Consider the following 27,876-nt stretch of genomic DNA (forward strand, 5'->3'; position numbering starts at 1 on the left):
TGGTGGACCAGGCGAGAGGGGCTAAATGGCCAACTCCTGTTCCTATTGCCACCCCTCAAATATAGTGAATGATAAACAATAACGTAATCTGAAAAATAGCACTAACTACTTACAATACAATCCTGAGGGCCTGCCGTGAGGGGAAGCTGAGGATAACGAAACTTCAGTCTGTGCTCACGAGAAGACAGGTGAAATTCAAATCCAACAGAGGTAAATCACAACCGCTGGGCTCCCCGTCCCTCGCACTCTGTGCCTGTACCCAATGAGCACAACATTGCCCCCTGTGAACATTAATCTTTACACTGGGAATTGGAAATTTACTTGGAGCCCCAGCCCAACAAAACAAAGATCTTCACACCAGGGGCAGAGATCTTCAATCTTGGAAGAGAGTTCAAGTCCACCCACTTTCAATCCTATTGGTGTTTGGACAATTAGCTCCAAATGGGAAAGTTTAGGAGTTTGGAGCCCATGTGCGGATTCGAGTGATCAATGGCCACAGAGCACCAAGGGAATGATTGGGCAGTCAACCACCCGGCACCAGTACTTCAGGCCAGTCCCACTGTCCCTTCAGAGCTCATTGACCTGCACAATGAGGGCCTGGCAATCCTTCACCCATTGCTGCAGCCATCCCTGGACTGGGCCTGGATACACTATTACCAGCCATTCTGCCACGAGTTACATGGACCCATTTCAACCCATTTCACTAACAGGAGGAACTGACGGAGGAGTGCAGTGTGTTACTAACACGGTATTGAGCACTCATTGTGTCGTTGACTGGAGACAATGAGAAATGAGCAACCAGCCATTAGAAGATACCAGTGGTCACTGCTTTATTGGTCATTTGATAACTAGTTAAACTGGGTTTGCTTGTGTTTCCTGTTCAGGAACAAGGCAATCCAAGAAGCAGAGATCAGAGAGACAGCGCTCACAGTCAGGGCCAAGATCAGGACCACCTGAGACGCCACACCTATAAAGCAACAAGAAACCAATGGTTAGTGAAGGAAATACTGAGGGGAAAATGGAAACTAGCAGTCGGCCAACTCACCACCTGGACACCTCTCCTGCATCCTTTGCTCAACATCATTAAGGGGCTCAGTTGCCAGGTCTGACACATGAGGATCCAGAATGACCAAGGGTCCAAGTGAGGCCTCACCCTCCCACTTCAACTCAGCATCACTCTCTGCAATATCAAACATTCCAGTTAGAGGGTAAAGGGTGACCTCCAACATAGAGGATCAATGTCCTACCAGGTCCAGATACAAGATCCCTCCTTCCTCTGGAATCAGGTCGGAATTCCCTTGTGGCACTGCAGCTGCCCAGATGACAACAGGCACACACGTCATTGGTCGATTCTTCCAATGGGGTCCAGCTCAACCAGAGAATCAGTTTATCAACCAGGTTGTCCATCACCCTTTAATACAACACATCCCTGAGCGAGAGAGGGAACTTACATATTCTGGAAAGTACAAGCTTTGTTCATGGAATCTCTCCGATCCACTGCAGCAACTTTCAGGTGACAGGTGATGAAAATCTGAGGGACACATTCAATACAAGTTGTTATTGAGTGACCTCCTCCCAACATGGGGAACCCAATGTTTGGCTTCCTCTTACCAAGGAACGGTCATCCCCAAAGAAGCGGAACGCATCCAGATCAAACTGGAGTTTGTCCAGCTCACGTTCACCTCTTGGCAACACAAAGGTTGAAAAGGAGTCCTCAGCTTTGCTGTCCAGGAGGCAACTGAAGAAAGATTTAAAAAGGGACAAAGTGAATTAAGTGAACAGATTGAGACAAAACCAGCTGGAGAAAGCAGAGAGCTCCTTACCCATGGGAGTCAATGATGTTGTATCTTGGGGTGGAATCCTTGTCTGGGCTCAATGTAGCTGCACAGCTGTCAATGTAGAGCTTCAAGGGCATGTGGTTGGTCATTGAAACAGAGGCCTCAATGTGAATGAGGTCACCCAGGTAGTCGACAGTCGAGGTGCGCTCTGTAAGCCAGTCATCTGAAGTACAAGAGGAAAAGGGTTGGAGACAGTGGGTGTAACTCCCAGTGGGAGACAACAGAAAAGCACTCCCCATCCACCAATCACATACCGTTCATAAGACGCAGTGAGAATGACAGAAGCCCTTCTCCAGACTTGGTCGAGCTGAATGGGATCCAGGTGGGCTTGATAGGGTCACTGCTCACATTGCCCTTCCTGAAACGACAGTACAGTAATTTCAGGACAACTTCACAGAACTGCACCTGCTGTAGACCTTATTTGCAATGGAGTAAAGATTCTTACCTAAAATAGTGGCACTCAATGGGAATGACTGCTCCATTAGTTCTCACAATGACAGATCCACGAGCATTTGGGGTGTGGTTCAGGTGGGTGGTGTCGACCAGGAAATCTCCAGCCATCTGAAATACATCAGGTGAAGGAATGAAGAGCTGGTCTCATTGAACAAAAGCTATTTCTGGTCATTTTCCTGCCCTGTTAAGCAGCAGTTTGAGGGGTTTCAGCTGCTCCTCAATGACACATGATTGAAGCAGCTCCACCATTGGTGGATGTTGCCATTGAGCAGCCTCTGTTACTCTGCTCAGTCCACCTTCTATTCCAGGGGACTTCAGGCCTGCAGTCAGAAACCCTGAAATGATCGGCACAGCCAGATTTGATGAGTATTCTTTCCCATACAGAATAGAGCTTTCACCTTAAGGGGCTTCAAGTGACCCCTGATATGGAGCACAAAACACATCACTTTGAAACCTCATCTGTGCCCATGGAATCAAGGGGATTGGCAGGTGTAATAACCAAAAGTGGAGTTCCCCTTTAATACACTGTATCCCAATTATTATTCCAATTGTTTCATCTTTCAAGAGAAGTCTCAACAGGAACTTCCACACTGAACATTCATTGACCACAAGTTGAGGCAACAGGCCTGAATATCCACAGGAAGGAACGGAAAAGATAAATCAATTGAGGCACAAAAGAACAGAGTGGTTTGGAGAAATGCAGGTGAAGGTTCAAGGTCAATAGAATTGAATCTCAGAGTTAGAGAGTAGCAATGACCCATTTAAGAAAGATGCAGTCCCTCAGTGACAAGTTGAAGTTCTTTTTAAATATAAAGCGAAGATTGACATGTCAACATAAAGAAGTAGTTTCACACAGGGTGATACTTCACAGTGGGCAAAAATTTATACACAGATTTCATTCAGGGGTCTCCTCAGTGGCTGGAGTTTCACCCGATGTTAATGAGTTCAGAGTGGGCAGTAATCTACACAGTGAAATTGGAGCAAGAGTTGAGGAATCACATTACCTGCAATCTGCTGCCACATTCATGGAGCCCATAGTCAAAGAGGACAGTGTGGTTCTGAGAGTAGATCCCAGTTGGCCGATAACCTGCTGTCCCCAGGGTCAGGTCAGTAGCTTTAATCAGGTGCCTGGTTCCAAATAAATCCATGTCTATCCTCACCAGCAGGTTCTGCTCTCCACACTGCACCATCACAGTCTGCAGTGGAGACAGACTTCTCCCCTCAGACACACTGAAATGGGAACCAAAGGGAGGGACAGGGGGAGGGACTCTCTGGGGTACAGGGGTGGGTTTTACTCTTCTCCATGGAAATCTCTGCCCTCTAAACTGTTGCCAAATATCAGAGCAACAAACCACTCCAACTAACACCAGCACCGAGAACAAACCTCTCACTACAAAATCCCCCATGTTCCCAAATAACTCAACTATCACTTTACCCACCAACCAGCACCTTTTTTTTTTCTCTTTTTTTTTTCCTTTTTTTCTTTTTCTTTTATCACTTTACCCACCAACCAGCACCCTTTTTTTTCCTTTTTCTTTTGTGTTTTTTAGGCCCCCCTTTTACAAGAAGCGGGGGGGGGGGGGGTGTCGGGTGTGCTTAAGTGCTAAAAACCAAATAAAACGAAACCAGGCATCAAATTAAAATTTTATTTTCCTCGTCCAGGATGCACTCCAGCCCCTGCAGTGCCCACCGGTCGCGGAAAGCCTCAAGCGTACCGGCAGACACCGCGTGCTCCATCTCCAGGGCCACCCGGGCGAGGAGCAACCCGCGAAAGAGAGGCAGACAGGCCGAGCGACCGCCCCCACGGACCGCGAGCATCATGGACCTGTGGATATCCAGGATGCACTCCAGTTTCGTCTAGTTTTCTGGTGGGTCAGTGGCGGGTGGACTCTCTGCCGGAGGAGCTCAGGCCTTTCGCCTGGAGTACCACGCACCTCCGGTACCTGGGAGTCTACCTCGGCCCTGCCGAGGAAGCCTGGCCGGCGAACTGGGAAGAGCTGGAGGCCAAGGTCGCCGCTCGCCTGGCGCGCTGGACAGGACTGCTCCGAGTGTTATCCTACAGGGGTCGAGTGCTGGTCATAAACCAGCTGGTGGCCGCCATGTTGTGGTACCGGTTGGTCACTTTGACCCAACCCCCCGAGTTTGTCGCCAAAATTCAGAGGAAGTTCGTCGACTTCTTCTGGGCCAGAGGGATACACTGGGTCGCTGCCGCGGTCCTGAGTCTCCCGCTTAGGGAGGGCGGTCAGGGGCTGGTGTGCGTCCGCACCCAGGTGGTAACTTTCCGCCTTCGGACGCTGCGGCCATACCTGTACGTTGAGCGTCCTCTTAGATGGCGTGCGCTGGCGACGTATTTTTTCCGCCAGCTGCACGGCCTGAACTACGACACGCAGCTCCTGTTCGTCTCGCTGGTGGGCGGCCGCATGTCTTTGCAGGAGCTGCCTGTCTTTTACCAGGATCTGCTCAGGGTCTGGAACATGGTCGCCTCCGGTCGGAGCTCTCGCCCGTCAGGGGTAGCGGCTGTCCTGCAGGAGCCGCTGCTCGGGAATCCGTTCCTCCGCGATATCGGCTTCGGCCACTCGCGGCTGTCGGTGCGGAGGGCCGTGGCCGGTCGGGTGACCAGAGTCAGGGACGTCCTGGATGGCGGTGGGTCGGGTTGGTTGGAGCCGTGGGCGCTCGCCGCACGGATGTCCTCGTGGCGTGCCGGGGACGCGGCCATCGCCATCCGGGCGTTGAAATCGGCGCTCGGCCCTGACTCCACTCGGGATGTGGAGGCGGCTCAGGCGTGCGGAGCCATCCCGTCCGACCTGACCCCCGTTCGGACGGAGTTCCTCCTCGGCGCCAAACCCCGGAACCTCCCTCGGGGGGCCGCGCCTCACAACTTGAGCCGTCTCTCGGAAATTCCCTCCGTGCCGTTTCACACCGCGCGGAGGGATTTCCTGTACGGGCTGCTCCTGCACACCATCCACTTCCTCGCCCTCGTCTCTCGGCCGGACACGCCCTGGCGTACCATCCTGCCGTCCGGCGGAGACGGGGGTTCCCAGTGGGGGACTCTCTACTCAGGGATCCTCCCGTGTTCCATCGGGGATCTGGGGTGGAGGGTGGCGCACGGAGCAGTCGAGTGCAACCGGCGGTTACGCCATTTCACGGACACCCAGGCCGCTTGTGATTTCTGCGGCCTGGAGGAGTCCGTGTTCCATCTGTACACTGGGTGTGCGAGACTGCAGCCCCTGTTTGATTATTTGAAGGGGCTGCTCCTCAAGTTCTGGCTGCATTTCAGTCCCACGCTCCTGATCTTTGGCCGCCCGGTGAGGAGGGGAGCGGGCAGGTCGGTGGACGTTCTCGTGGGCCTGCTCCTGGGCCTGTCCAAGGTGGCCATCCACAGGTCCAGGATGATCGTGGTCCGTGGGGGCGGTCGCTCGGCCTGTCTGCCTCTCTTCCGCGGAATGCTCCGCGCCCGGGTGGCCCTGGAGATGGAGCACGCGGTGTCTGCCGGTACGCTCGAGGCTTTCCGCGACCGGTGGGCACCACAGGGGCTGGAGTGTATCCTGGACGAGGAGAATAAAATTTTAATTTGAACACTTGGTTTTGGTTTGTTTGGTTTTAGTATTTAAGCACACCCCACACCCCCCTCTTATAAAAGGGGGGCCTAACAAAATAAAAAAAAAGAAAAAAGGAAAAAAAAAAATCTGAAAGTGAAAAAAAAAATCTGAAAGTTTCTCTTTGTTTCAATCTCTTGGAATCATAACTTTGAATTATTTGATAATAATTTGATATTTTCACTGAAGTGGCTTTTCATAATCTGGTCAAGTTTATTACTTGTTAGTGATTGTGATGTTGAGACAATATTCAAAGCAATCAAGTTGTCTTGAGTGAATTTGCAAACCATCCATTGGTCAGAGAAATGGAAATTCCATCCCATGGATGGTGTGAATCGTCCCCAGTTCTAATATAGAGAATGGGTGTGTCTGAGGATTGGCAGCATGGGGGCATCAACTGGGCAAAGCATTGTGGGATGCATCATTTTTAGTTTTGATTCTCATGAAATGTTGTTTGGTAAAATTCAGGATATTCAGCGAGAATGAGAGGCAGTGAAGATTACTGAATGCAATGTCACCCACACAAACATCTCCATTTGTGTCAGCTGTGGCTCAGTGGCAGCACTCTCACCTCAGAGTCAGAAGGTTGTGGGTTCAAGTCATCATCTCGAGACTTGAGCACATAATCTAGGCTGACTAAGGGAGTGCTGTACTGTCGGAGGTGCCGTCTTTTGGATGTGATATTAAATCGAGGCCTCATCTGCTCTCTCAGGTGGACGTAAAATATCCCACAGCACTATTTCGAGGAAGAGCAGCGGAGTTCTCCCCAATATCTGGACCAATATTTATCCCTCAACTAACATCACTAAAACAGATTATCAGGTCAATATTTCATTGCTGTTTTTGGGTCCTTGCTGGAGGCAAATTGACTGCCGCATTTCTTACCTTACAACAGTGACTACACCTCAAAGGTGCGAACTATGCAGCAGTCAAAGCTACCAGATAATCCACACTGACTCCTAAAATTATGGCTCAACAACGTATGAAATGTGGTGACATTGATATCCCAAAAGTGCCTTTAGAGATCATAATATCCAACTATTACAGCACAGAAAGAAGCCATTCAGCCCATTGTGCCTATGCTGTCTCTTTGAAAGAGCTATCCAATTAGTCCCACTCCCCTGCTCTTTCCCCCTTCAAGTATTTATCCAATTTCCTTTTGAAAGTTATTAAATCTGCTTCCACCACCCGATGAGGCAATTCATTCCAGATCAGAACACTGAAAAAAGTTTCGTGTCACTTCTGGTTCTTTTACCAATCACCTTAAATCTGTGTTTGCTGGTTCCTAACCGGTCTGCTACTGGAATCAGTTTCCCCTTATTTACTCCATCAATATAAAGATATTAACATGGACTGACTGAAGATGGCAATTCTATCACACCCAGTGCAAGTCACAAGTTCCTAAACTTCACTTGGAAACACTGGATAATTACAGCTACAGCATCAACATTTGAATCCATTCATAGGGGTGAAGGAGATGAATGGAGAACCCATAGGATTTGGAAAGGTTGATTACAATTTGGTATGGAACACACAATAGGACTATAGGCAAATCGACACATTTATGGAGGAGCTGATTGTATTGTGTTTATGAATTGATGGCATTGGGATGTGGAGTTTCAGGCAAAATATCTATTTAACTTGGTTTAAATGAAATGGTGATCCAGTAGAATTTAGAATTGTAATCTAGTATTAACTGCACAATGGGATAAATACAAATTGATAGATTTATGGATGAGCTGCTTATATTGGGTTTATGAATTGATGGAACAGTAGTGGTATGGAAGAGTTTAGGAGCCTTATCTATTCAACTTAATGGTTCAAGTTAGTTGTTTAGTGCATTTACTACGTCTCCCAGAAGGAAGATTTTGTTTGCTGGAGTTTAGTTCGAAGTATTTTTTCTGTACCATACCCAATTTATTATTCATGGGGGAGATTAACAGGGGGTTGGGGGGGCAGAAGATGAAAATGAAGGGAAATAGACAAACAGGGAACCTGCACTCCCCCATATGAGACCTATTTGACTCCAAACAAACAGTTTATTAGGAGTAATAGTGAGTGATTTCATAAGCTACCCCAACTACCTACTGAGGTCTGTAGCATCTTTGGAAAAAAAAGCATCTGGATTGTTCTTCCCCAGGCAGATACTATTCTTTAAAAAATTGCCTATTGGACTGAAATTACTAGTTCACTTTCCTTGTGTTTTATTGGAACAAAATGTTACAGCAGCTGATTTTGCATCATTAATGAGTTAAACAGTTGATAATATGCAGTACTAATAGGAACAGTAACTCATTACTGTATTGTTCTTTGCATTGAAATCAGCAGTAATCATTTTACTGCATAAATACAAATTTACACTCAAGGCAGACACATTGGCCCTCAACACCCAAGTCACTACATTGATATGACCCCAGAAGAAAAAATGTCATAGGGCAGAATCTCACCCGAAAGCCAATACATAGCCCAATGTAATTTGTTACAACAGCTGAATTATGTTAATCTGAAAAATAAGCAATCACTCAATTTACAAGGAGCCAAAACCCAGTCTTCTGTAACAGTTTATTTCCAGTTACTATTACATTTCACATCAAGAGCCCAGGTCTCACAGCTCTTAGTACAAAGTCACCATTGCTACAGGATAGGGGTTCTTCAGACTATAAACAAGAGTACTGAACAATAAGCTTTATCCCTGCAGTCAGTTCAATCACTCTCCCCCAGGGTGAGCTTGTCAAACAGGTACACTCCCATGCCATTCTCAGGGGCTCCCAGTCTCTTCAGGTTGGTGATGTGATCTCCAAGCTTCTTGATCATCTTCACTTGTTCATCCAAGTAGTGGGTCTCCAGGAAGTCAGACAACTGGAAGAAAAGATGGAAAATAGTTATGTCCAGCAAGAGATGGAGGAAGATCTGAGCTTCTCCAAGGGTTTGGATTTTAATCTTCTTGGTCTGGAGGATAGTCAAGTGGTGCACTTTAGATTGATGCATTTTATACAGTAACTTTGCTCTATTAAGAGCTTAGATCCTGGGATCAGATACATTTACTTCTAATGCAGACAGTAGGGCAATCTCCCTTTCCTGTCTCCCCTCCCCAATAAAATTTGAGCATGACACCAACAAAGCTATTGGGTATGAAGATCGTTTGAATAGGCTCAAGGACAGTAAATTTCCACCACCTCGAACTAACCCAAAGGCCCACATTAAAAACTTACATGAGGGTCTGTCCTCTCAGTGGAGAGTTTGTGCAGATCCAGCAGACTCTGGTTCACATTCTTCTCCATCTGCAGAGCTCTCTGCATCGCCTCCAGACCATTGCTCCACTCATCCTGCTCTGGCTTCTGAAAAGGGAATCAGGTCTCAGCCAGTTCACTTAATGGATTAAACAAAATACACAAGAAAGTACTGAAGGAAAATAGGGGTGAAAAGCAATCAGATGTCAATGTTGCCATGAACCAATTGTCCCAAGAATATAGAATTACACCACCACAACCACGAGTCAAATAGTATAAATGTCTTTAAGGAGAAGTACTGAGGGAGACAGTAATAGATGGATGTGATGATAGGGCAAGATGAAGGTGGGAGGCAGCTCATGTGGAGCATAAACACCAGCATAGACCAGTTGGGCTAAATGTCCTGTTTCTGTGCTGGACATTCTATGTAATTATGTGCATTAGAACAAATTGCTTTAGAAATATTTAAAATTGTCCATTTAAGGGGAGCCATTCAGAAGGCCACTCCATTAAATCGAACCTTGATATCCTCCAAGATGACTCGGCCCCCACGCTGATTCTGGAATTTCAGCAGTTTCTCAGCGTGCTCCCATTCCTCATGTGACTGCTCCTTGAAGAACTCAGCAAAGTGACGCAGGGCAACATCATCCCGGTCAAAGTAATAGGACTGGTGAGATCAAAAGTAGTTGGGTATCAGAATTATCATCATGGGTATTGTACATAAAGCCAACCTCAATATTTTGCTTTCTGTCAAGGGTTCAAGTCTCACTGAGCTTGTAGGCAGATGGTTCTGAAAACTAGCACAGGCTGACTTGCTTCACTAACCTGGTAGTGAGATAATCTCACTCCTAGCAATAGGGAAGCTGGCCAATGGAAAATTACCAATTCAGCTTTGAACATGCTCAACACAATATTTCACTTTAATCTTCACACCCAAGACTGAATTATATGTCTAGAAATTAGTGAAGGAACATAAAAGCTTACATCCTTTTCATGACTGAAATTTGAAACAAACCCCTTTCTACAACTACCACAAACAGCATTAACTTAGCACCTTCAACACTAAACATCAAGGCATTTCAGAGGAGAAACAGATACCAAGCAGTAAGAGTTGCATGACTAGAAACTGTTAGCATTTGAATGCTTTGAGAGACAGACAGAGGTAGGAAGGCAAAGGGATTAACAGTTACACTGAGTAGGACCAAAATGGCTGAAGGCCCTACCACCAATAGAGCAAAGGCAGAGAGAGAAGACAGACAGGGACAAGCTGGTACTTAAAAAGTGAAGGTTCAGAGCATGGAAACAGAAGTGGGACATACAGCCATTTGAGCCAACTCAATGATTTAATTAGAACATGGATCTGTACATCAACTCATCCTTCAATACCCTGACCCAACAAAAGATTTCAGTCTTGAAAGCACCAATTAATCCCCAACATCCACAGACTTTCAAGGGAGAGAGTTCAAGATTTCCAGTACCTTTGAGGGGAAAAGTGCTTCCTCACTTACCTCCTAAATGGACTAGCTCTAATTTAAGATTATGACCCCCCACCCCCCACCCATTGCAAGGAGAATGTGGGGAAAGACTGTGGAGAGATGTAGAATAGAGGGTAAGAAATATGAATCCCAGGCATTGAATGCAGAGTGTATTGCAAAACACAACTTCAATAGAAAGCTCAGACACCAGGAAAGTGAACAATTGAGATTTAAGATATAGAATGTGGTGCAACTACTGCAAGGAAGAGGGAGACATTTTGATAATGACTGTACAATAAATCACATTATATTACAGCTTTAAAAAGACACTCACCATCCATCAATTGGGGGGAGGGGGTGCAGATTAGAGAAAAGGCAATAGATGAGTTGGAGAAAACAGAATTTTGTAATGTCACATTAGAATCTCCAATGTGAAGGGGTCAAAGAAACAAAACTCACCATAGAAAGATAAACATAGGAGGAATAGAGCTCCATATTGATCTGCTTGTTGACACCATCCTCACACTCCTTGTGATAGTTCTGACACACTTGGGAAGCCATCTTTAAATTAACTTTAACAAAACTAAACAACTCTATTGAAGCAAGAAACTGAAAAACAGCCACCCAAAGCTCCATATTTATACTGCTGGTTAATCCTGGGCGTGGCAGCCTAGATGATGAGTGACAGTTGGCAATACCCAATCAGAAATTACATCCTCTCTCAGAACACCAATCAAGAAAAGGGAGGAGGGGAGATGACACCCAGAGCCAGTCAGAACTTTGAAGGAGGAGCATCATTGGCTGACAATTCAATAAAGATCCAATTGCTTTGACTTTCCTCAAACTGTAAAATCTGTTTCCGTGACCGGTGGGCACCGCAGGGACTGGAGTGCATCCTGGATCGATGTAATAAAATTACAATTTGACACTTATTTTGGGTTTATTGATTTACTGCACATAATCACAACCAACCCCCCCCTCCCCTTCTTATAAAAGGGGGGCCTAAAACACAAAAAAAGGAAAAGCAAAAAAACCATGGCTGCTCTTCCATCCCACACTCCAAAGAATAAAAAATCTGATCGTGACCATATTCTTGACCATAATCGACCTTTCTTTGATGGACCAATAAGGGAGACTCTGGGTTGCCCCAGGGTCACCAAACATAAACCATCACAAGTGGCCCTCTCAGGGCACCACTAATATTGGATGGTCCAATCAAACTGAAAAGATACCAAAATAAGCATCAAGTGCCACCAAAAACAACAGGATACTTTCCCAATTAAATCAGGATTCTATTATTGATGTCTGAAAGACAGTCTATACCCTGCGGTGCCCAGCGGTCGCGGAAGGCATCAAGCGTAACGGTGGACACCACATGCTCCCTCTCCGGGGCCACCCGGGCACTTGACCATAATGGACCAAATTGTCAATTGGTGGATCGGCCCCCATCCCATCGGTTATGGTCACTGATCGTGACGGTTCAAAGATCCAGAACCACAGGTTTAATTGTTGTTTGCGGGTCAGTGTCTTTGAATAATTCTGGATGGATCCGTGAGTTGGTTATTTGGCAAGTAGCTGCGGGTTTGAGGCAACATCCAAACAGATCAGAGCCTGTGAACAGCAACCAACAGCGAGTCAGGCGAATGGAAAGTGGGTGTGATGAACGTGTTAAACACAAGTCCTTCAATACTCCATCAATTCTCGGGTCAGTGAGCATCTGTACACACATCGGCTGGAAAGTGAAGGGGGCCACGGCATGTTGAGTTCTTGTTTTGTCATCATGACATTTTACAAACAATAAAATGCAGAGCACTCCACGGGGAAGAGACTGTGGACCATTGACTGAAGGGATTTGGGGGGGGGTGGGGTTTGGTGTTGGGAGGGATTGCGGTGAGAGGCAAACACTGTGTGTAGTGTTGGTTGTATATACAGTGAGCGACAGTGGTGAACAGACTATCTGGTATTTCCTGGGTTTGGTAATCCCTTGTTTCAATGATTAATCTCTTGTACTTTTTGGACAGTCAAACACCAAGTGGAAAGAGTCGAGTGGTGAATTTTCTCATTAGAAAGGGGAGTTACTGATATTTCCCTAAATCCGGTCAGGGAAGGATGGGGCTCCGTGGATATTTTGTGTTCCAGATCACATCAGAATACTGTCGGATCAACAACAAACAGCAGGCTAAAAAAAAATCAAAGGTGGAACCTAGTGAAGGAAAGATGAAGCAACGAAAAGTGGGGTCGATGGACTGATCTGATCATATGATCCCTGTGTGAGAATAACCTGAACATCACTGGTGCAAACTCAGTTAAAGCTTTAAACAGACCAAGTAGTTGGTGGTTTAGCCTTTAATTAGATGGCTCTATTCTCCAACTCTTCAGTAGACTTGTAAGTGGCAGTTTTGGCAATTGGGATCTAGTGTTATTTGGTTCCAGGCCAAATAAGATTACACAAAGATTGTATTCGCAAGGAGAGGGGAATGGGGCAAGAACTGTTTAATTGCAGAATCCAGCAAGGGAAACTTAGAGGGGCCCTTAGATTTGCAACAGCAAATGGAAGTATTTTAGAGGCTAAGGGGTCCAGGATATAAAAGGTGCATGAGGTGAACAGAGACTGGAAAATAAAAATTGAGATTGAAACAAATAGCAGGAGCTGGACCAAAGTTCTGCACAGGAAGAAAAAGATGGGCTGAAGAGAAGGAGGAAAGAGCCAGGTAACCCTAGCAGGAACAATTGGAGATTTGGTCTTACTTTGCTCCAGGATTTTTGTAACTACTTAAATTTGAATACCTGCTTCAGGGAACACTTCCCTCATGTCCTACAATGGACAAGTCAGCAGCAATGTGTGGGGTTGTTTATTCAGAAGGTTAACTACTGTAATCACCATTGATGCCCACATCCCATGAACGAATAGTAATTTAAAAAATGCACACTCTCCAAAAGGGATTCAAGCCTATGTGGAGGAAGAGGCCTTACTGTAATCAGATTACACTTTAATCTCTACTACACAACACCAAATATTGAAATCTGTTAGGTACAAATCTAAATTTGGCCTGATGGCCATCCCAGGCTGCTACAAAACCAAATTAAGCCTTCTGGAGGGGAAGGGGTTAAAACATCCATGTGCCCAAACAAATCAGATTTTATCACGGTGACAACTTATTTCTTAGAATTTTTTTTGTTTGACGCAAGGCCACGTGCATTGGTGTTAGAATGTGCTCAATTACTGAAGAAAAGGAACCAGTTCAACATCAAAATGTTTTATTTCAGCTGCAAGAACACTCAACTACAATGTTTGGAAGTTAATCTTAGACTTTGAATTCCATTCCCAGTTCAGAGAGATGGCAACATAAAACTTCAATACACAAGTTGAATATCTGCAACATGGACAACAGTCCAGTCACTCCTCCCCCAGGGTGTGCTTGTCAAACAGGTACACTCCCATGCCATTCTCAGGGGCTCCCAGTCTCTTCAGGTTGGTGATGTGATCTCCAAGCTTCTTGATCATCTTCACTTGTTCATCCAAGTAGTGGGTCTCCAGGAAGTCACACAACTGGAAAGGGAAAAATAAAAATCAAGCTAGCTACTTGAATCATTAGGTCCCTTTAATCTCACTTCCCTTCTGGGGAATACTCAAGGTCTCATTACAAAATATGGCCAAGAGACTACTAGATCTAACTCCTTGCCCTCCCAGCCACTGGTATTGAAAATAAATGCTGCCCTGCCCCAGTCCCTCACCTAAAGTCAGTATCCATTTGAAGGTTCCCTTCAAGCCCAAGATATCTCAACCCTTGAAACAGATTGATTTCAAGGACAGATTTTAATGCTCACCTTCAGTAGATTTAAAAAACCTCAGATTCAGAAATGGAAAGTATTGAGCTGCATTCAGTCTGATGTGATTTTAAAGGACAGTGCTAAATTACACAATCCCAAATTTAAAATAAACCCAAAAGCTAAATGCCACTGATGCATTAAGGACTTACATGAGGGTCTGTCCTCTCAGTGGACAGTTTGTGCAGATCCAGCAGACTCTGGTTCACATCCTTCTCCATCTGCAGAGCTCTCTGCATCGCCTCCAGACCATTGCCCCACTCATCCTGCTCTGGCTTCTGAAAAGGAAAGTCTTTCAAGTCACAAAATGCTCAAGCTCCCATCTGCATCCCATGCAGTATTAATCTCAAACTAGCCTGAAACAAGAGGATGACTGGAGAGTGGAAGAAAATTGATTTTTGCCCTGATGTTAGCAACAAGTACTCTGTTCAGTTATAATGTAGAACATGTGGCTCATTAATGAGAAAACATCTTCTCTGCTGTGGAGAAATTTTCCACATTCTGAAAGCTGGATAGAGGCTGCACTGGAGACCAATCATTCAATATGAAAATAAGCCTCAATAAATTACATTTGGCCCAGTCATTAACTCAACAACTGGCAGGTGGGTCATTAACCAGAGGACACACATTGAAGATAATGGGCAAAAGAACCAGAGGGAAGATAGAGATTTCATATATAAACAGTGAATTGTTACAATCTGGAATGAAATGCCTGAAAGGGAAGCTGATTCAATAGCAACTGTCAGAACAGATTTTTATGTATAGAATCATGAAAAGGAATAATTTACAGCTCTATGGGGAAAGAGCAGGGCACGAGGGACTAATTGGATATTCTTTCAAAGAGCCAGCACAGACACTATGAGCCAAATGGCCTGATTCTATGAACAAACCTTGATGTCCTCTAAGATGATTCGGCCTCCACGCTGATTCTGGAATTTCAGCAGTTTCTCAGCGTGCTCCCGTTCCTCATGTGACTGCTCCTTGAAGAATTCAGCAAAGTGACGCAGGGCAACAACATCCCGGTCAAAGTAATAGGACTGTAGGCACAAGAGTCAATTAAACAATCATACCAAATTAAGATAGAGAACAAACATCAGTACAGTGATTTCACCATGGATCAGGGAACCAAGGAGTTTGATCATTTTTAAAGAGTACTCATATTTCCTAACTCAGTTCACCTGGTGAAAGTCGACAACAGGTGGCCAGTGGAGAATGGAATCACCTCAGTCTTTGACCACACTGAGCAACTCAACTTAAACCCAAGCTTGAGCTACTTGGCCATTCAGGTACCTCCTGCCCACATCTCAATTTATACAAAGCATTAACCAGGAAGTCACATGACAGGTCCTCCTTCAGTGTTGGATACTGTGACCAAGGTGCCAAAAGCCACCTGTTCCACCACAAGTGATTCAGAAAGACCAGGGTGCACAATTAGTCAATTAACTCATGCAATGAGTCTCCTCCTTTTAGAGGGTCTGTGTACTAGATCAGAACTTGTGACATTCCAAGAAAATAAGTTGTAACAGAGACAAACAATGTGAGAGGATAAAACTCAAATTAGTTCAGATCACTAAATTAGGGAAAATTTAGATGTACATTTGACATCTGAAAAACTTGTCCAAATCAATAATCTGAACTCACCACAAACCCCCACCCCCTATTCACATGTCAAGGATCAGCACAGCCCAAGGAGGGCTGACCTGCTTCGTTCATGGTCTTGCCCAGTCCCATGTGGTCCAGGAGAGGGAGCATGCAGTGTCCACCAGTACACTCATTTGAGGCCATGACCTTTAGGCACCAGTGAAGAGTGAGATATAAATTTCCTTTTGCTCAAATTAGGCTTTATGTTCATTGCTTTGTAGCAATTGGGCACTTTCCTGATAACAACAGAGAGCAACCCAATGTCAGCCTTACTTGATTAAAAAAGGCACACATTTCTCCACTGTGTTCTATACATTCCATCAATTACAAGTTTCTTGCTATTGTACAGACAAGGGTTACACTCCATCCCAAACCTGAACAAAACTCCCTTCATTAAGCAAGAAACTCCACCCATTTTGAAAATTCCCAATTTGATTTTAGAAACTTTGAGAAGTTCAATTAAGCTTTTGGCTGGAAAAGACAGGTTACAAGATCAAGAGTATGTAGCTATGGCTAAGAATGCCCATGGATTTGTGTTTTGACTAAAGATTGCACCACAGGTGTTTCAAAGACCCCAACTATGGGCAAGTCACCTGTAACTCAAAAGACACTCACTGGCCAATGTACTGAATAGGCTTTATTTTTGGGGGGGTTGGGGAATGCATTTCACAGTCTCAATGTAAACTCCAACATGGAAACTATATAAAAAAGGACCCAGACAATCCATTTGAAAGGATAATGAAACATCACAACTATAAAGATACTTAAAAGAAATATTAGAACAGCAAATTCAATTATTTTACTGAATTTAAAAGGTTAATTCACTAGAATTCAGTAAGTCTACATTAGTTAATAAGACAAAATACCCAAAGCTCACCATAGAAAGATAAACATAGGAGGAATAGAGCTCCATATTTATCTGCTTGTTGACACCATCCTCACACTCCTTGTGGTAATTCTGACACACTTGAGAAGCCATCCAAACTACTTTTTTTTTAAATAGACCAGCAACTGACTATAAACAATATGAACATAAGGACCTCAAACCTAAGCTGCTATATTTATTCTTTCAGACCCAACCCATCTTTAACTACAGGATGTGACATCACTGATGATAAATGTTTGGCAGCCAATCAAATAGCTGCTTTCTCATCACACGAACGGAAAAAAACCCTAACCCCTCCCCCTGAAAAAAGTGGGGGGGGCCTAAAAACACCAGAAAAAAGGAAAAACACACAAAACCCCAATATCTTCAGGATCCTCCTTTCATTCAATCACTTCTCTTGTTCTATTTCATAAGTTTCTTCACTTCATTTTAACCTGCTGTTTGTTTTTATTCTGTGACCTGTCTGTTTTTTAACCTCTCTTTCTCATGATTTCTCCCCCTGCTCCTCATTTGTTCTGTTCTTTTCTCCCCATCTCCCCCATTCCCCAGAATCCCACCCATTCCCATGTCCCCTTGTAACACTGTGCAGTCTGCAGCCTGTGTGTCCATGTCCCTGTGCTTCAGTCAGCCTGAGTCACTCTCTTCAATAAAAAATATTCCTTCCACTACGAGCATGCTATCCAGTCCCTCGGTGCCATTGTCTCAATGTTACTCTTTTAATTGAACAAGAAGGAGACACTGAGTTTCTCTTTTTTTCTAATGGGTCTTTGAGCCCCAGTGTCAGGAACCCCGAAAACCTATTCAAGTGCTGTAAGAATTTTTTCTTGTGCCACACCCAATCATAGCAATGAAACCGAATTAAACCAAAATGTCACTGTCGTAATCAACTATCCACTCCAGTCCCCGGTCTCAAACATAACGGCAGACACTCCGTGCTCCTTCTCCAGGGCCGCCCGGGCACGGAGAATGCTGCGGAAGAGAGACAGACAGTCGGAGCGACCGCCCCCCCATAGGCCATGTCTAGCCTGGACCTGTAGATGGCCACCTTGGACAGGCCCAGGACCAGACCCACGAGGACTTCAGTCCCACGCTCCTGATCTTTGGCCACCCGTTGAGGGGAGTGGGGAGTTTGGGGGGGGGGGCGCAGGCAAGTCGGAGGACATTCTCATGGGTCTGGCCCTAGGCCTGTCCAAAGTGGTCATCTACAGGTCCAGGCTCGACCCGCCCCATGGGGACGGTCGCTCCGACCGTCTGCCTCTCTTCCGCAGCATTCTTCGCACCGCGATGGCCCTGGAGAGGGAGCACGCGGTGTCTGCCGGTACGTTTGAGGCTTTCCGCAACGGATGGGCACCGCAGGGATTGGAGTGCATCCTGGACCGAGATAATAAAATTATAATTTGACACTTATTTTTTTTTTGGATTTACTGCACATGAACACACCCTAACCCCCCCTTCTTATAAAAGGGGGGCCTAAAACACACAAAAAAAGCTGACTGCCCATAAAAAAAAAATTTAAATTATTATTTGACTCTGTTATCATTTAGTTTTTGGATTTTTAAAAAAAAAATAAAGTTACATCCTGAACCTCCCTCCCTCAATCTCATAAAAGGGGATCGAAACATACAAAAAAAGTCAACCTGATTCAAAAGAAATCTACTTAATTGAAAAAAAAATGTTCTGATTGGCCTTAAATACAATCTCGACTACGCCTCTTTCTTGATTGGTGTCCTCAGTGGGCGTAGAGCTCTGAATGGCTAGTGTGAGTTTTTACTCATCATCGGGAATGCCACGCCTTGTATTACAGGCAGGCTGTCCCCAGACATATCAATAGAAGAGTTTGGGAATGCTCTGCGCCCGGGTGGCCCTGGAGATGGAGCACGCGGTGTCTGCCGGTACGCTCGAGGCTTTCCGCGACCGGGGGGCACCGCAGGGGCTGGAGTGCATCCTGGACGAGGATAATAAAGTTTTAATTTGAACACTTGGTTTTGGTTTGTTTGGGTTTTTAGTATTTAAGCACACCCCAAACCCCCCCTTCTTATAAAAGGGGGGCCTAATAGGAAAAAGAAAAAAAAAGAGTTTGGGAAGACGTTAGCCTGGTTCAGCTAGTTAAAATACCTTCTTAGACAGTTAGAATGGATTCCCAGGTGTGTTAGAACTATCACAAGGAGTGAGGATGGTGTCAACAAGCAGATCAATATGGAGCTCTATTCCTCCTATGTTTATCTCTCCATAGTGAGTCTTTTTTTTGGACCCTATTCAATCCCTCAATCTATGTACAGTGGGTGTATTTTTGAAACCTGTAATTGTGCAAGTTAAATTGAATTGTTATAAACAAACTGTCTCCCTGTTCCTTACAGTAATTGTACTATAGGCTGAGTTTCTTCAATCTCTGACTCACGTTCCTGGGCTCTGAGCTTCTTCAAATTTACTTTTGGAATACACTGCATTCAATGGGGGCATGATCCTGGTGAAAGGAATGTTATTATTGGTCCTTCACTAATTTCCAGATATACTATTGAGTGTCATAATTTCAAGTTAAGCAAGTATTGATTTGTGAGCATATTCAAGTAAAATTTTAATTAAAGCTGAATTGGTGATTATTTTCCATTGGCGAGCTTCCCAATTGCTGGGAATGAAATTATCCACCATCTTTACCAGATTAGTGAAGCAAGTTGGCCTGTGCTAGTTTTCATAACAATCTGCAGACCAGTTGAGTGAGCCAGAAAGCAAAATATTGAAGTTGGCTTCATGTACAATCCCCATGATTGGTCTTTGAGATATCCAACTACTTTTGATCTCTCCACAGTCCTATTACTTTGACCGGGATGATGTTGCCCTGCATCACTTTGTCAAGTTCTTCAAGGAGCAGTCACAGGAGAAACATGAGGATGCTGAGAAATTGCTGAAATTCCAGAATCATCTTGGAGGATATCCAGGTTGGGTTCAGCAAACAAGTGGTCTTTTACATGGCACCACTTTGCTTGTTTCAAATTTCCATAGCAATTAGTTCCAATTTATATGGAATTTGCTTCACAGAAACAGGTCATTTGGTCCAACTGGTCTATGTTTATGTCCATGCTCCAGAAAAGCCTCCTCCCACTTTACTTGATCGAATGTGATCAGCATATCTTTCTATTTCTTTTGCACTCATGTACATGTCGAGCTCCCCTTTAAATGCATCAATACTAATTGTCATTAATTTGACTCTTGTGGTTGTGATGACTTAATTCAGTAATTCTATATTCTTAACACAATTGGTTCATGGTAACATGGACTTTTACTTTTTCCACCCTATTTTCCTTCAATGCTTTCTGGTGTATTGTTCGTTTGTTTAATCCATTAAGTGAACTGGCTGAGACTTCCTTTTCAGAAGCCAGAGCAGGATGAGTGGGGCAATGGTCTGGAGGCGATGCAGAGAGCTCTGCAGATGGAGAAGGATGTGAGCCAGAGTCTGCTGGATCTGCACAAACTGTCCACTGAGAGGACAGACCCTCATGTAAGTCCTTAATGCATCAGTGGCATTTAGCTTTTGGGTTTATTTTTAATTTGGGATTGTGTAATTTAGCACTGTCCTTTAAAATCACATCAGACTGAATGCAGCTCAATACTTTCCATTTCTAAATCTGAGGTTTTTAAAATCTACTGAAGGTGAGCATTAAAATCTGTCCTTGAAATCAATCCTGTTTCAAGGGTTGAGATATCTTGGGCTTGAAGGGAACCTTCAAATGGATACTGACTTTAGGTGAGGGGCAGGGCAGCATTTATTTTCAATACCAGTGGCTGGGAGGGCAAGGAGTTAGATCTCGTAGTCTCTTGGCCATATTTTGTAATGAGACCTTGAGTATTCCCCAGTAGGGAAGTGAGATTAAAGGAACCTAATGATTCAAGTAGCTAGCTTGATTTTGATTTTTCCCTTTCCAGTTGTGTGACTTCCTGGAGACCCACTACTTGGATGAACAAGTGAAGATGATCAAGAAGCTTGGAGATCACATCACCAACCTGAAGAGACTGGGAGCCCCTGAGAATGGCATGGGAGTGTACCTGTTTGACAAGCACACCCTGGGGGAGGAGTGACTGGACTGTTGTCCATGTTGCAGATATTCAACTTGTGTATTGAAGTTTTATGTTGCCATCTCTCTGAACTGGGAATGGAATTCAAAGTCTAAGATTAACTTCCAAACATTGTAGTTGAGTGTTCTTGCAGCTGAAATAAAACATTTTGATGTTGAACTGGTTCCTTTTCTTCAGTAATTGAGCACATTCTAACACCAATGCACGTGGCCTTGCGTCAAACAAAAAAAATTCGAAGAAATAGGTTGTCACCGTGATAAAATCTGATTTGTTTGGGCACATGGATGTTTTAACCCCTTCCCCTCCAGAAGGCTTAATTTGGTTTTGTAGCAGCCTAGGATGGCCATCAGGCCAAAATTAGATTTGTACCTAACAGCTTTCAATATTTGGTGTTCTGTAGTAGAGATTAAAGTGTAATCTGATTACAGTAAGACCTCTTCCTCCACATAGGCTTGAATCCCTTTTGGAGAGTGTGCATTTTTTTATTACTATTCGTTCATGGGATGTGGGCATCAATGGTGATTACAGTAGTTAACCTTCTGAATAAACAACCCCACACATTGCTGCTGACTTGTCCATTGTAGGACATGAGGGAAGTGTTCCCTGAAGCAGGTATTCAAATTTAAGTAGTTACAAAAATCCTGGAGCAAAGTAAGACCAAATCTCCAATTGTTCCTGCTAGGGTTACCTGGCTCTTTCCTCCTTCTCTTCAGCCCATCTTTTTCTTCCTGTGCAGAACTTTGGTCCAGCTCCTGCTATTTGTTTCAATCTCAATTTTTATTTTCCAGTCTCTGTTCACCTCATGCACCTTTTATATCCTGGACCCCATAGCCTCTAAAATACTTCCATTTGCTGTTGCAAATCTAAGAGCCCCTCTAAGTTTCCCTTGCTGGATTCTGTTTCATTAAACAGTTCTTGCCCCATTCCCCTCTCCTTGCGAATACAATCTTTGTGTAATCTTATGTGGCCTGGAACCAAATAACACTTATAAGTCTACTGAAGAGTTGGAGAATAGAGCCATCTAATTAAAGGCTAAACCACCAACTACTTGGTCTGTTTAAAGCTTTAACTGAGTTTGCACCAGTGATGTTCAGGTTATTCTCACACAGGGATCATATGATCAGATCAGTCCATCGACCCCACTTTTCGTTGCTTCATCTTTCCTTCACTAGGTTCTACCTTTGATTTTTTTTTAGCCTGCTGTTTGTTGTTGATCCGACAGTATTCTGATGTGATCTGGAACACAAAATATCCACGGGGCCCCATCCTTCCCTGACCGGATTTAGGGAAATATCAGTAACTCCCCTTTCTAATGAGAAAATTCACCACTCGACTCTTTCCACTTGGTGTTTGACTGTCCAAAAAGTACAAGAGATTAATCATTGAAACAAGGGATTACCAAACCCAGGAAATACCAGATAGTCTGTTCACCACTGTCGCTCACTGTATATACAACCAACACTACACACAGTGTTTGCCTCTCACCGCAATCCCTCCCAACACCAAACCACCCCCCGCCCCAAATCCCTTCAGTCAATGGTCCACAGTCTCTTCCCCGTGGAGTGCTCTGCATTTTATTGTTTGTAAAATGTCATGATGACAAAACAAGAACTCAACATGCCGTGGCCCCCTTCACTTTCCAGCCGATGTGTGTACAGATGCTCACTGACCCTAGAATTGATGGAGTATTGAAGGACTTGTGTTTAACACGTTCATCACACCCACTTTCCATTCGCCTGACTCGCTGTTGGTTGCTGTTCACAGGCTCTGATCTGTTTGGATGTTGCCTCAAACCCGCAGCTACTTGCCAAATAACCAACTCACGGATCCATCCAGAATTATTCAAAGACACTGACCCGCAAACAACAATTAAACCTGTGGTTCTGGATCTTTGAACCGTCACGATCAGTGACCATAACCGATGGGATGGGGGCAGATCCACCAATTGACAATTTGGTCCATTATGGTCAAGTGCCCGGGTGGCCCCGGAGAGGGAGCATGTGGTGTCCACCGTTATGCTTGATGCCTTCCGCGACCGCTGGGCACCGCAGGGTATAGACTGTCTTTCAGACATCAATAATAGAATCCTGATTTAATTGGGAAAGTATCCTGTTGTTTTTGGTGGCACTTGATGCTTATTTTGGTATCTTTTCAGTTTGATTGGACCATCCAATATTAGTGGTGCCCTGAGAGGGCCACTTGTGATGGTTTATGTTTGGTGACCCTGGGGCAACCCAGAGTCTCCCTTATTGGTCCATCAAAGAAAGGTCGATTATGGTCAAGAATATGGTCGCGATCAGATTTTTTTTTCTTTGGAGTGTGGGATGGAAGAGCAGCCATGGTTTTTTTGCTTTTCCTTTTTTTGTGTTTTAGGCCCCCCTTTTATTAGAAGGGGAGGGGGGGTTGGTTGTGTTTCTGTGCAGTAAATCAATAAACCCAAAATAAGTGTCAAATTATAATTTTATTACATCGATCCAGGATGCACTCCAGTCCCTGCGGTGCCCACCGGTCACGGAAACAGATTTTACAGTTTGAGGAAAGTCAAAGCAATTGGATCTTTATTGAATTGTCAGCCAATGATGCTCCTCCTTCAAAGTTCTGACTGGCTCTGGGTGTCATCTCCCCTCCTCCCTTTTCTTGATTGGTGTTCTGAGAGAGGATGTAATTTCTGATTGGGTATTGCCAACTGTCACGCATCATCTAGGCTGCCACGCCCAGGATTAACCAGCAGTATAAATATGGAGCTTTGGGTGGCTGTTTTTCAGTTTCTTGCTTCAATAGAGTTGTTTAGTTTTGTTAAAGTTAATTTAAAGATGGCTTCCCAAGTGTGTCAGAACTATCACAAGGAGTGTGAGGATGGTGTCAACAAGCAGATCAATATGGAGCTCTATTCCTCCTATGTTTATCTTTCTATGGTGAGTTTTGTTTCTTTGACCCCTTCACATTGGAGATTCTAATGTGACATTACAAAATTCTGTTTTCTCCAACTCATCTATTGCCTTTTCTCTAATCTGCACCCCCCTCCCCCCAATTGATGGATGGTGAGTGTCTTTTTAAAGCTGTAATATAATGTGATTTATTGTACAGTCATTATCAAAATGTCTCCCTCTTCCTTGCAGTAGTTGCACCACATTCTATATCTTAAATCTCAATTGTTCACTTTCCTGGTGTCTGAGCTTTCTATTGAAGTTGTGTTTTGCAATGCACTCTGCATTCAATGCCTGGGATTCATATTTCTTACCCTCTATTCTACATCTCTCCACAGTCTTTCCCCACATTCTCCTTGCAATGGCGGGGGGGGGGGGTCATAATCTTAAATTAGAGCTAGTCCATTTCGGAGGTAAGTGAGGAAGCACTTTTCCCCTCAAAGGTACTGGAAATCTAGAACTCTCTCCCTTGAAAGTCTGTGGATGTTGGGGATTAATTGGTGCTTTCAAGACTGAAATCTTTTGTTGGGTCAGGGTATTGAAGGATGAGTTGATGTACAGATCCATGTTCTAATTAAATCATTGAGTTGGCTCAAATGGCTGTATGTCCCACTTCTGTTTCTATGCTCTGAACCTTCACTTTTTAAGTACCAGCTTGTCCCTGTCTGTCTTCTCTCTCTGCCTTTGCTCTATTGGTGGTAGGGCCTTCAGCCATTTTGGTCCTACTCAGTGTAACTGTTAATCCCTTTGCCTTCCTACCTCTGTCTGTCTCTCAAAGCATTCAAATGCTAACAGTTTCTAGTCATGCAACTCTTACTGCTTGGTATCTGTTTCTCCTCTGAAATGCCTTGATGTTTAATGTTGAAGGTGCTAAGTTAATGCTGTTTGTGGTAGTTGTAGAAAGGGGTTTGTTTCAAATTTCAGTCATGAAAAGGATGTAAGCTTTTATGTTCCTTCACTAATTTCTAGACATATAATTCAGTCTTGGGTGTGAAGATTAAAGTGAAATATTGTGTTGAGCATGTTCAAAGCTGAATTGGTAATTTTCCATTGGCCAGCTTCCCTATTGCTAGGAGTGAGATTATCTCACTACCAGGTTAGTGAAGCAAGTCAGCCTGTGCTAGTTTTCAGAACCATCTGCCTACAAGCTCAGTGAGACTTGAACCCTTGACAGAAAGCAAAATATTGAGGTTGGCTTTATGTACAATACCCATGATGATAATTCTGATACCCAACTACTTTTGATCTCACCAGTCCTATTACTTTGACCGGGATGATGTTGCCCTGCGTCACTTTGCTGAGTTCTTCAAGGAGCAGTCGCATGAGGAATGGGAGCACGCTGAGAAACTGCTGAAATTCCAGAATCAGCGTGGGGGCCGAGTCATCTTGGAGGATATCAAGGTTAGATTTAATGGAGTGGCCTTCTGAATGGCTCCCCTTAAATGGACAATTTTAAATATTTCTAAAGCAATTTGTTCTAATGCACATAATTACTTAGAATGTCCAGCACAGAAACAGGACATTTAGCCCAACTGGTCTATGCTGGTGTTTATGCTCCACATGAGCTGCCTCCCACCTTCATCTTGCCCTATCATCACATCCATCTATTACTGTCTCCCTCAGTACTTCTCCTTAAAGACATTTATACTATTTGACTCGTGGTTGTGGTGGTGTAATTCTATATTCTTGGGACAATTGGTTCATGGCAACATGGACATCTGATTGCTTTTCACCCCTATTTTTCTTCAGTACTTTCTTGTGTATTTTGTTTAATCCATTAAGTGAACTGGCTGAGACCTGATTCCCTTTTCAGAAGCCAGAGCAGGATGAGTGGAGCAATGGTCTGGAGGCGATGCAGAGAGCTCTGCAGATGGAGAAGAATGTGAACCAGAGTCTGCTGGATCTGCACAAACTCTCCACTGAGAGGACAGACCCTCATGTAAGTTTTTAATGTGGGCCTTTGGGTAAGTTCGAGGTGGTGGAAATTTACTGTCCTTGAGCCTATTCAAAAGATCTTCATACCCAATAGCTTTGTTGGTGTCATGCTCAAATTTTATTGGGGAGGGGAGACAGGAAAGGGAGATTGCCCTACTGTCTGCATTAGAAGTAAATGTATCTGATCCCAGGATCTAAGCACTTAATAGAGCAAAGTTACTGTATAAAATGCATCAATCTAAAGTGCACCACTTGACTATCCTCCAGACCAAGAAGATTAAAATCCAAACCCTTGGAGAAGCTCAGATCTTCCTCCATCTCTTGCTGGACATAACTATTTTCCATCTTTTCTTCCAGTTGTGTGACTTCCTGGAGACCCACTACTTGGATGAACAAGTGAAGATGATCAAGAAGCTTGGAGATCACATCACCAACCTGAAGAGACTGGGAGCCCCTGAGAATGGCATGGGAGTGTACCTGTTTGACAAGCTCACCCTGGGGGAGAGTGATTGAACTGACTGCAGGGATAAAGCTTATTGTTCAGTACTCCTGTTTATAGTCTGAAGAACCCCTATCCTGTAGCAATGGTGACTTTGTACTAAAAGCTGTGAGACCTGGGCTCTTGATGTGAAATGTAATAGTAACTGGAAATAAACTGTTACAGAAGACTGGGTTTTGGCTCCTTGTAAATTGAGTGAATGCTTATTTTTCAGATTAACATAATTCAGCTGTTGTAACAAATTACATTGGGCTATGTATTGGCTTTAGGGTGAGATTCTGCCCTATGACATTTTTTCTTCTGGGGTCATATCAATGTCGTGACTTGGGTGTTGAGGGCCAATGTGTCTGCCTTGAGTGTGAATTGTATTTATGCAGCAAAATGATTACTGCTGATTTCAATGCAAAGAACAATACAGTAATGAGTTACTGTTCCTATTAGTACTGCATATTATCAACTGTTTAACTCATTAATGATGCAAAATCAGCTGCTGTAACATTTTGTTCCAATAAAACACAAGGAAAGTGAACTAGTAATTTCAGTCCATCAGGCAATTTTTTAAGAATAGTATCTGCCTGGGGAAGAACAATCCAGATGCTTTTTTTTCCAAAGATGCTACAGACCTCAGTAGGTAGTTGGGGTAGCTTATGAAATCACTCACTATTACTCCTAATAAACTGTTTGTTTGGAGTCAAATAGGTCTCATATGGGGGAGTGCAGGTTCCCTGTTTGTCTATTTCCCTTCATTTTCATCTTCTGCCCCCCAACCCCCTGTTAATCTCCCCCATGAATAATAAATTGGGTATGGTACAGAAAAAATACCTCGAACTAAACTCCAGCAAACAAAATCTTCCTTCTGGGAGACGTAGTAAATGCACTAAACAACTAACTTGAACCATTAAGTTGAATAGATAAGGCTCCTAAACTCTTCCATACCACTACTGTTCCATCAATTCATAAACCCAATATAAGCAGCTCATCCATAAATCTATCAATTTGTATTTATCCCATTGTGCAGTTAATACTAGATTACAATTCTAAATTCTACTGGATCACCATTTCATTTAAACCAAGTTAAATAGATATTTTGCCTGAAACTCCACATCCCAATGCCATCAATTCATAAACCCAATACAATTAGCTCCTCCATAAATGTGTCGATTTGCCTATAGTCCTATTGTGTGTTCCATACCAAATTGTAACCAACCTTTCCAAATCCTATGGGTTCTCCATTCATCTCCTTCACCCCTATGAATGGATTCAAATGTTGATGCTGTAGCTGTAATTATCCAGTGTTTCCAAGTGAAGTTTAGGAACTTGTGACTTGCACTGGGTGTGATAGAATTGCCGTCTTCAGTCAGTCCATGTTAATATCTTTATATTGATGGAGTAAATAAGGGGAAACTGATTCCAGTAGCAGACCGGTTCGTAACCAGCAAACACAGATTTAAGGTGATTGGTAAAAGAACCAGAAGTGACACGAAACTTTTTTCAGTG

General features: G+C 44.0%; 4 protein-coding genes and 1 long non-coding RNA gene across 5 annotated transcripts; 2 read left to right on the top strand and 3 right to left on the bottom strand.

Annotated features, from left to right (window-relative positions):
- Nucleotides 1-1,160: 1,160 nt before the first annotated feature.
- On the bottom strand, nt 1,161-1,669 carry LOC137309384 (uncharacterized). Its single transcript, XR_010959829.1, has 3 exons — nt 1,612-1,669; nt 1,452-1,531; nt 1,161-1,369 (listed from the first exon to the last, which is right to left on the bottom strand). It is a non-coding gene; the product is annotated as an uncharacterized lncRNA (long non-coding RNA).
- A 6,688-nt stretch (nt 1,670-8,357) lies between these two features.
- On the bottom strand, nt 8,358-11,184 carry LOC137309387 (ferritin heavy chain, oocyte isoform-like). Its single transcript, XM_067977636.1, has 4 exons — nt 11,052-11,184; nt 9,638-9,784; nt 9,100-9,225; nt 8,358-8,746 (listed from the first exon to the last, which is right to left on the bottom strand). The coding sequence occupies exons 1-4, from the start codon at nt 11,151-11,153 to the stop codon at nt 8,591-8,593; spliced, it is 531 nt and encodes a 176-aa protein (XP_067833737.1). The 5' UTR covers nt 11,154-11,184; the 3' UTR covers nt 8,358-8,590.
- A 2,649-nt stretch (nt 11,185-13,833) lies between these two features.
- LOC137309388 (ferritin heavy chain, oocyte isoform-like) lies at nt 13,834-17,089 on the bottom strand. The gene is made up of 4 exons (XM_067977637.1): nt 16,939-17,089; nt 15,311-15,457; nt 14,573-14,698; nt 13,834-14,142 (listed from the first exon to the last, which is right to left on the bottom strand). The coding sequence occupies exons 1-4, from the start codon at nt 17,038-17,040 to the stop codon at nt 13,990-13,992; spliced, it is 528 nt and encodes a 175-aa protein (XP_067833738.1). The 5' UTR covers nt 17,041-17,089; the 3' UTR covers nt 13,834-13,989.
- Nucleotides 17,090-18,114: 1,025 nt separating this feature from the next.
- On the top strand, nt 18,115-21,177 carry LOC137309364 (ferritin heavy chain B-like). The gene is made up of 6 exons (XM_067977614.1): nt 18,115-18,265; nt 18,752-18,839; nt 19,071-19,179; nt 19,754-19,883; nt 20,292-20,443; nt 20,869-21,177. Exons 1-6 carry the CDS (start codon nt 18,115-18,117, stop codon nt 21,019-21,021), a joined length of 783 nt encoding a protein of 260 aa, XP_067833715.1. The 3' UTR covers nt 21,022-21,177.
- A 2,623-nt stretch (nt 21,178-23,800) lies between these two features.
- On the top strand, nt 23,801-26,549 carry LOC137309354 (ferritin heavy chain B-like). Its single transcript, XM_067977605.1, has 4 exons — nt 23,801-23,933; nt 25,200-25,346; nt 25,759-25,884; nt 26,238-26,549. The coding sequence occupies exons 1-4, from the start codon at nt 23,832-23,834 to the stop codon at nt 26,391-26,393; spliced, it is 531 nt and encodes a 176-aa protein (XP_067833706.1). The 5' UTR covers nt 23,801-23,831; the 3' UTR covers nt 26,394-26,549.
- The last annotated feature ends 1,327 nt before the right edge of the window (nt 26,550-27,876 follow it).

Source organism: Heptranchias perlo, unplaced genomic scaffold (assembly GCF_035084215.1).
Source record: "Heptranchias perlo isolate sHepPer1 unplaced genomic scaffold, sHepPer1.hap1 HAP1_SCAFFOLD_163, whole genome shotgun sequence".
Lineage (NCBI taxonomy): Eukaryota > Metazoa > Chordata > Chondrichthyes > Hexanchiformes > Hexanchidae > Heptranchias > Heptranchias perlo.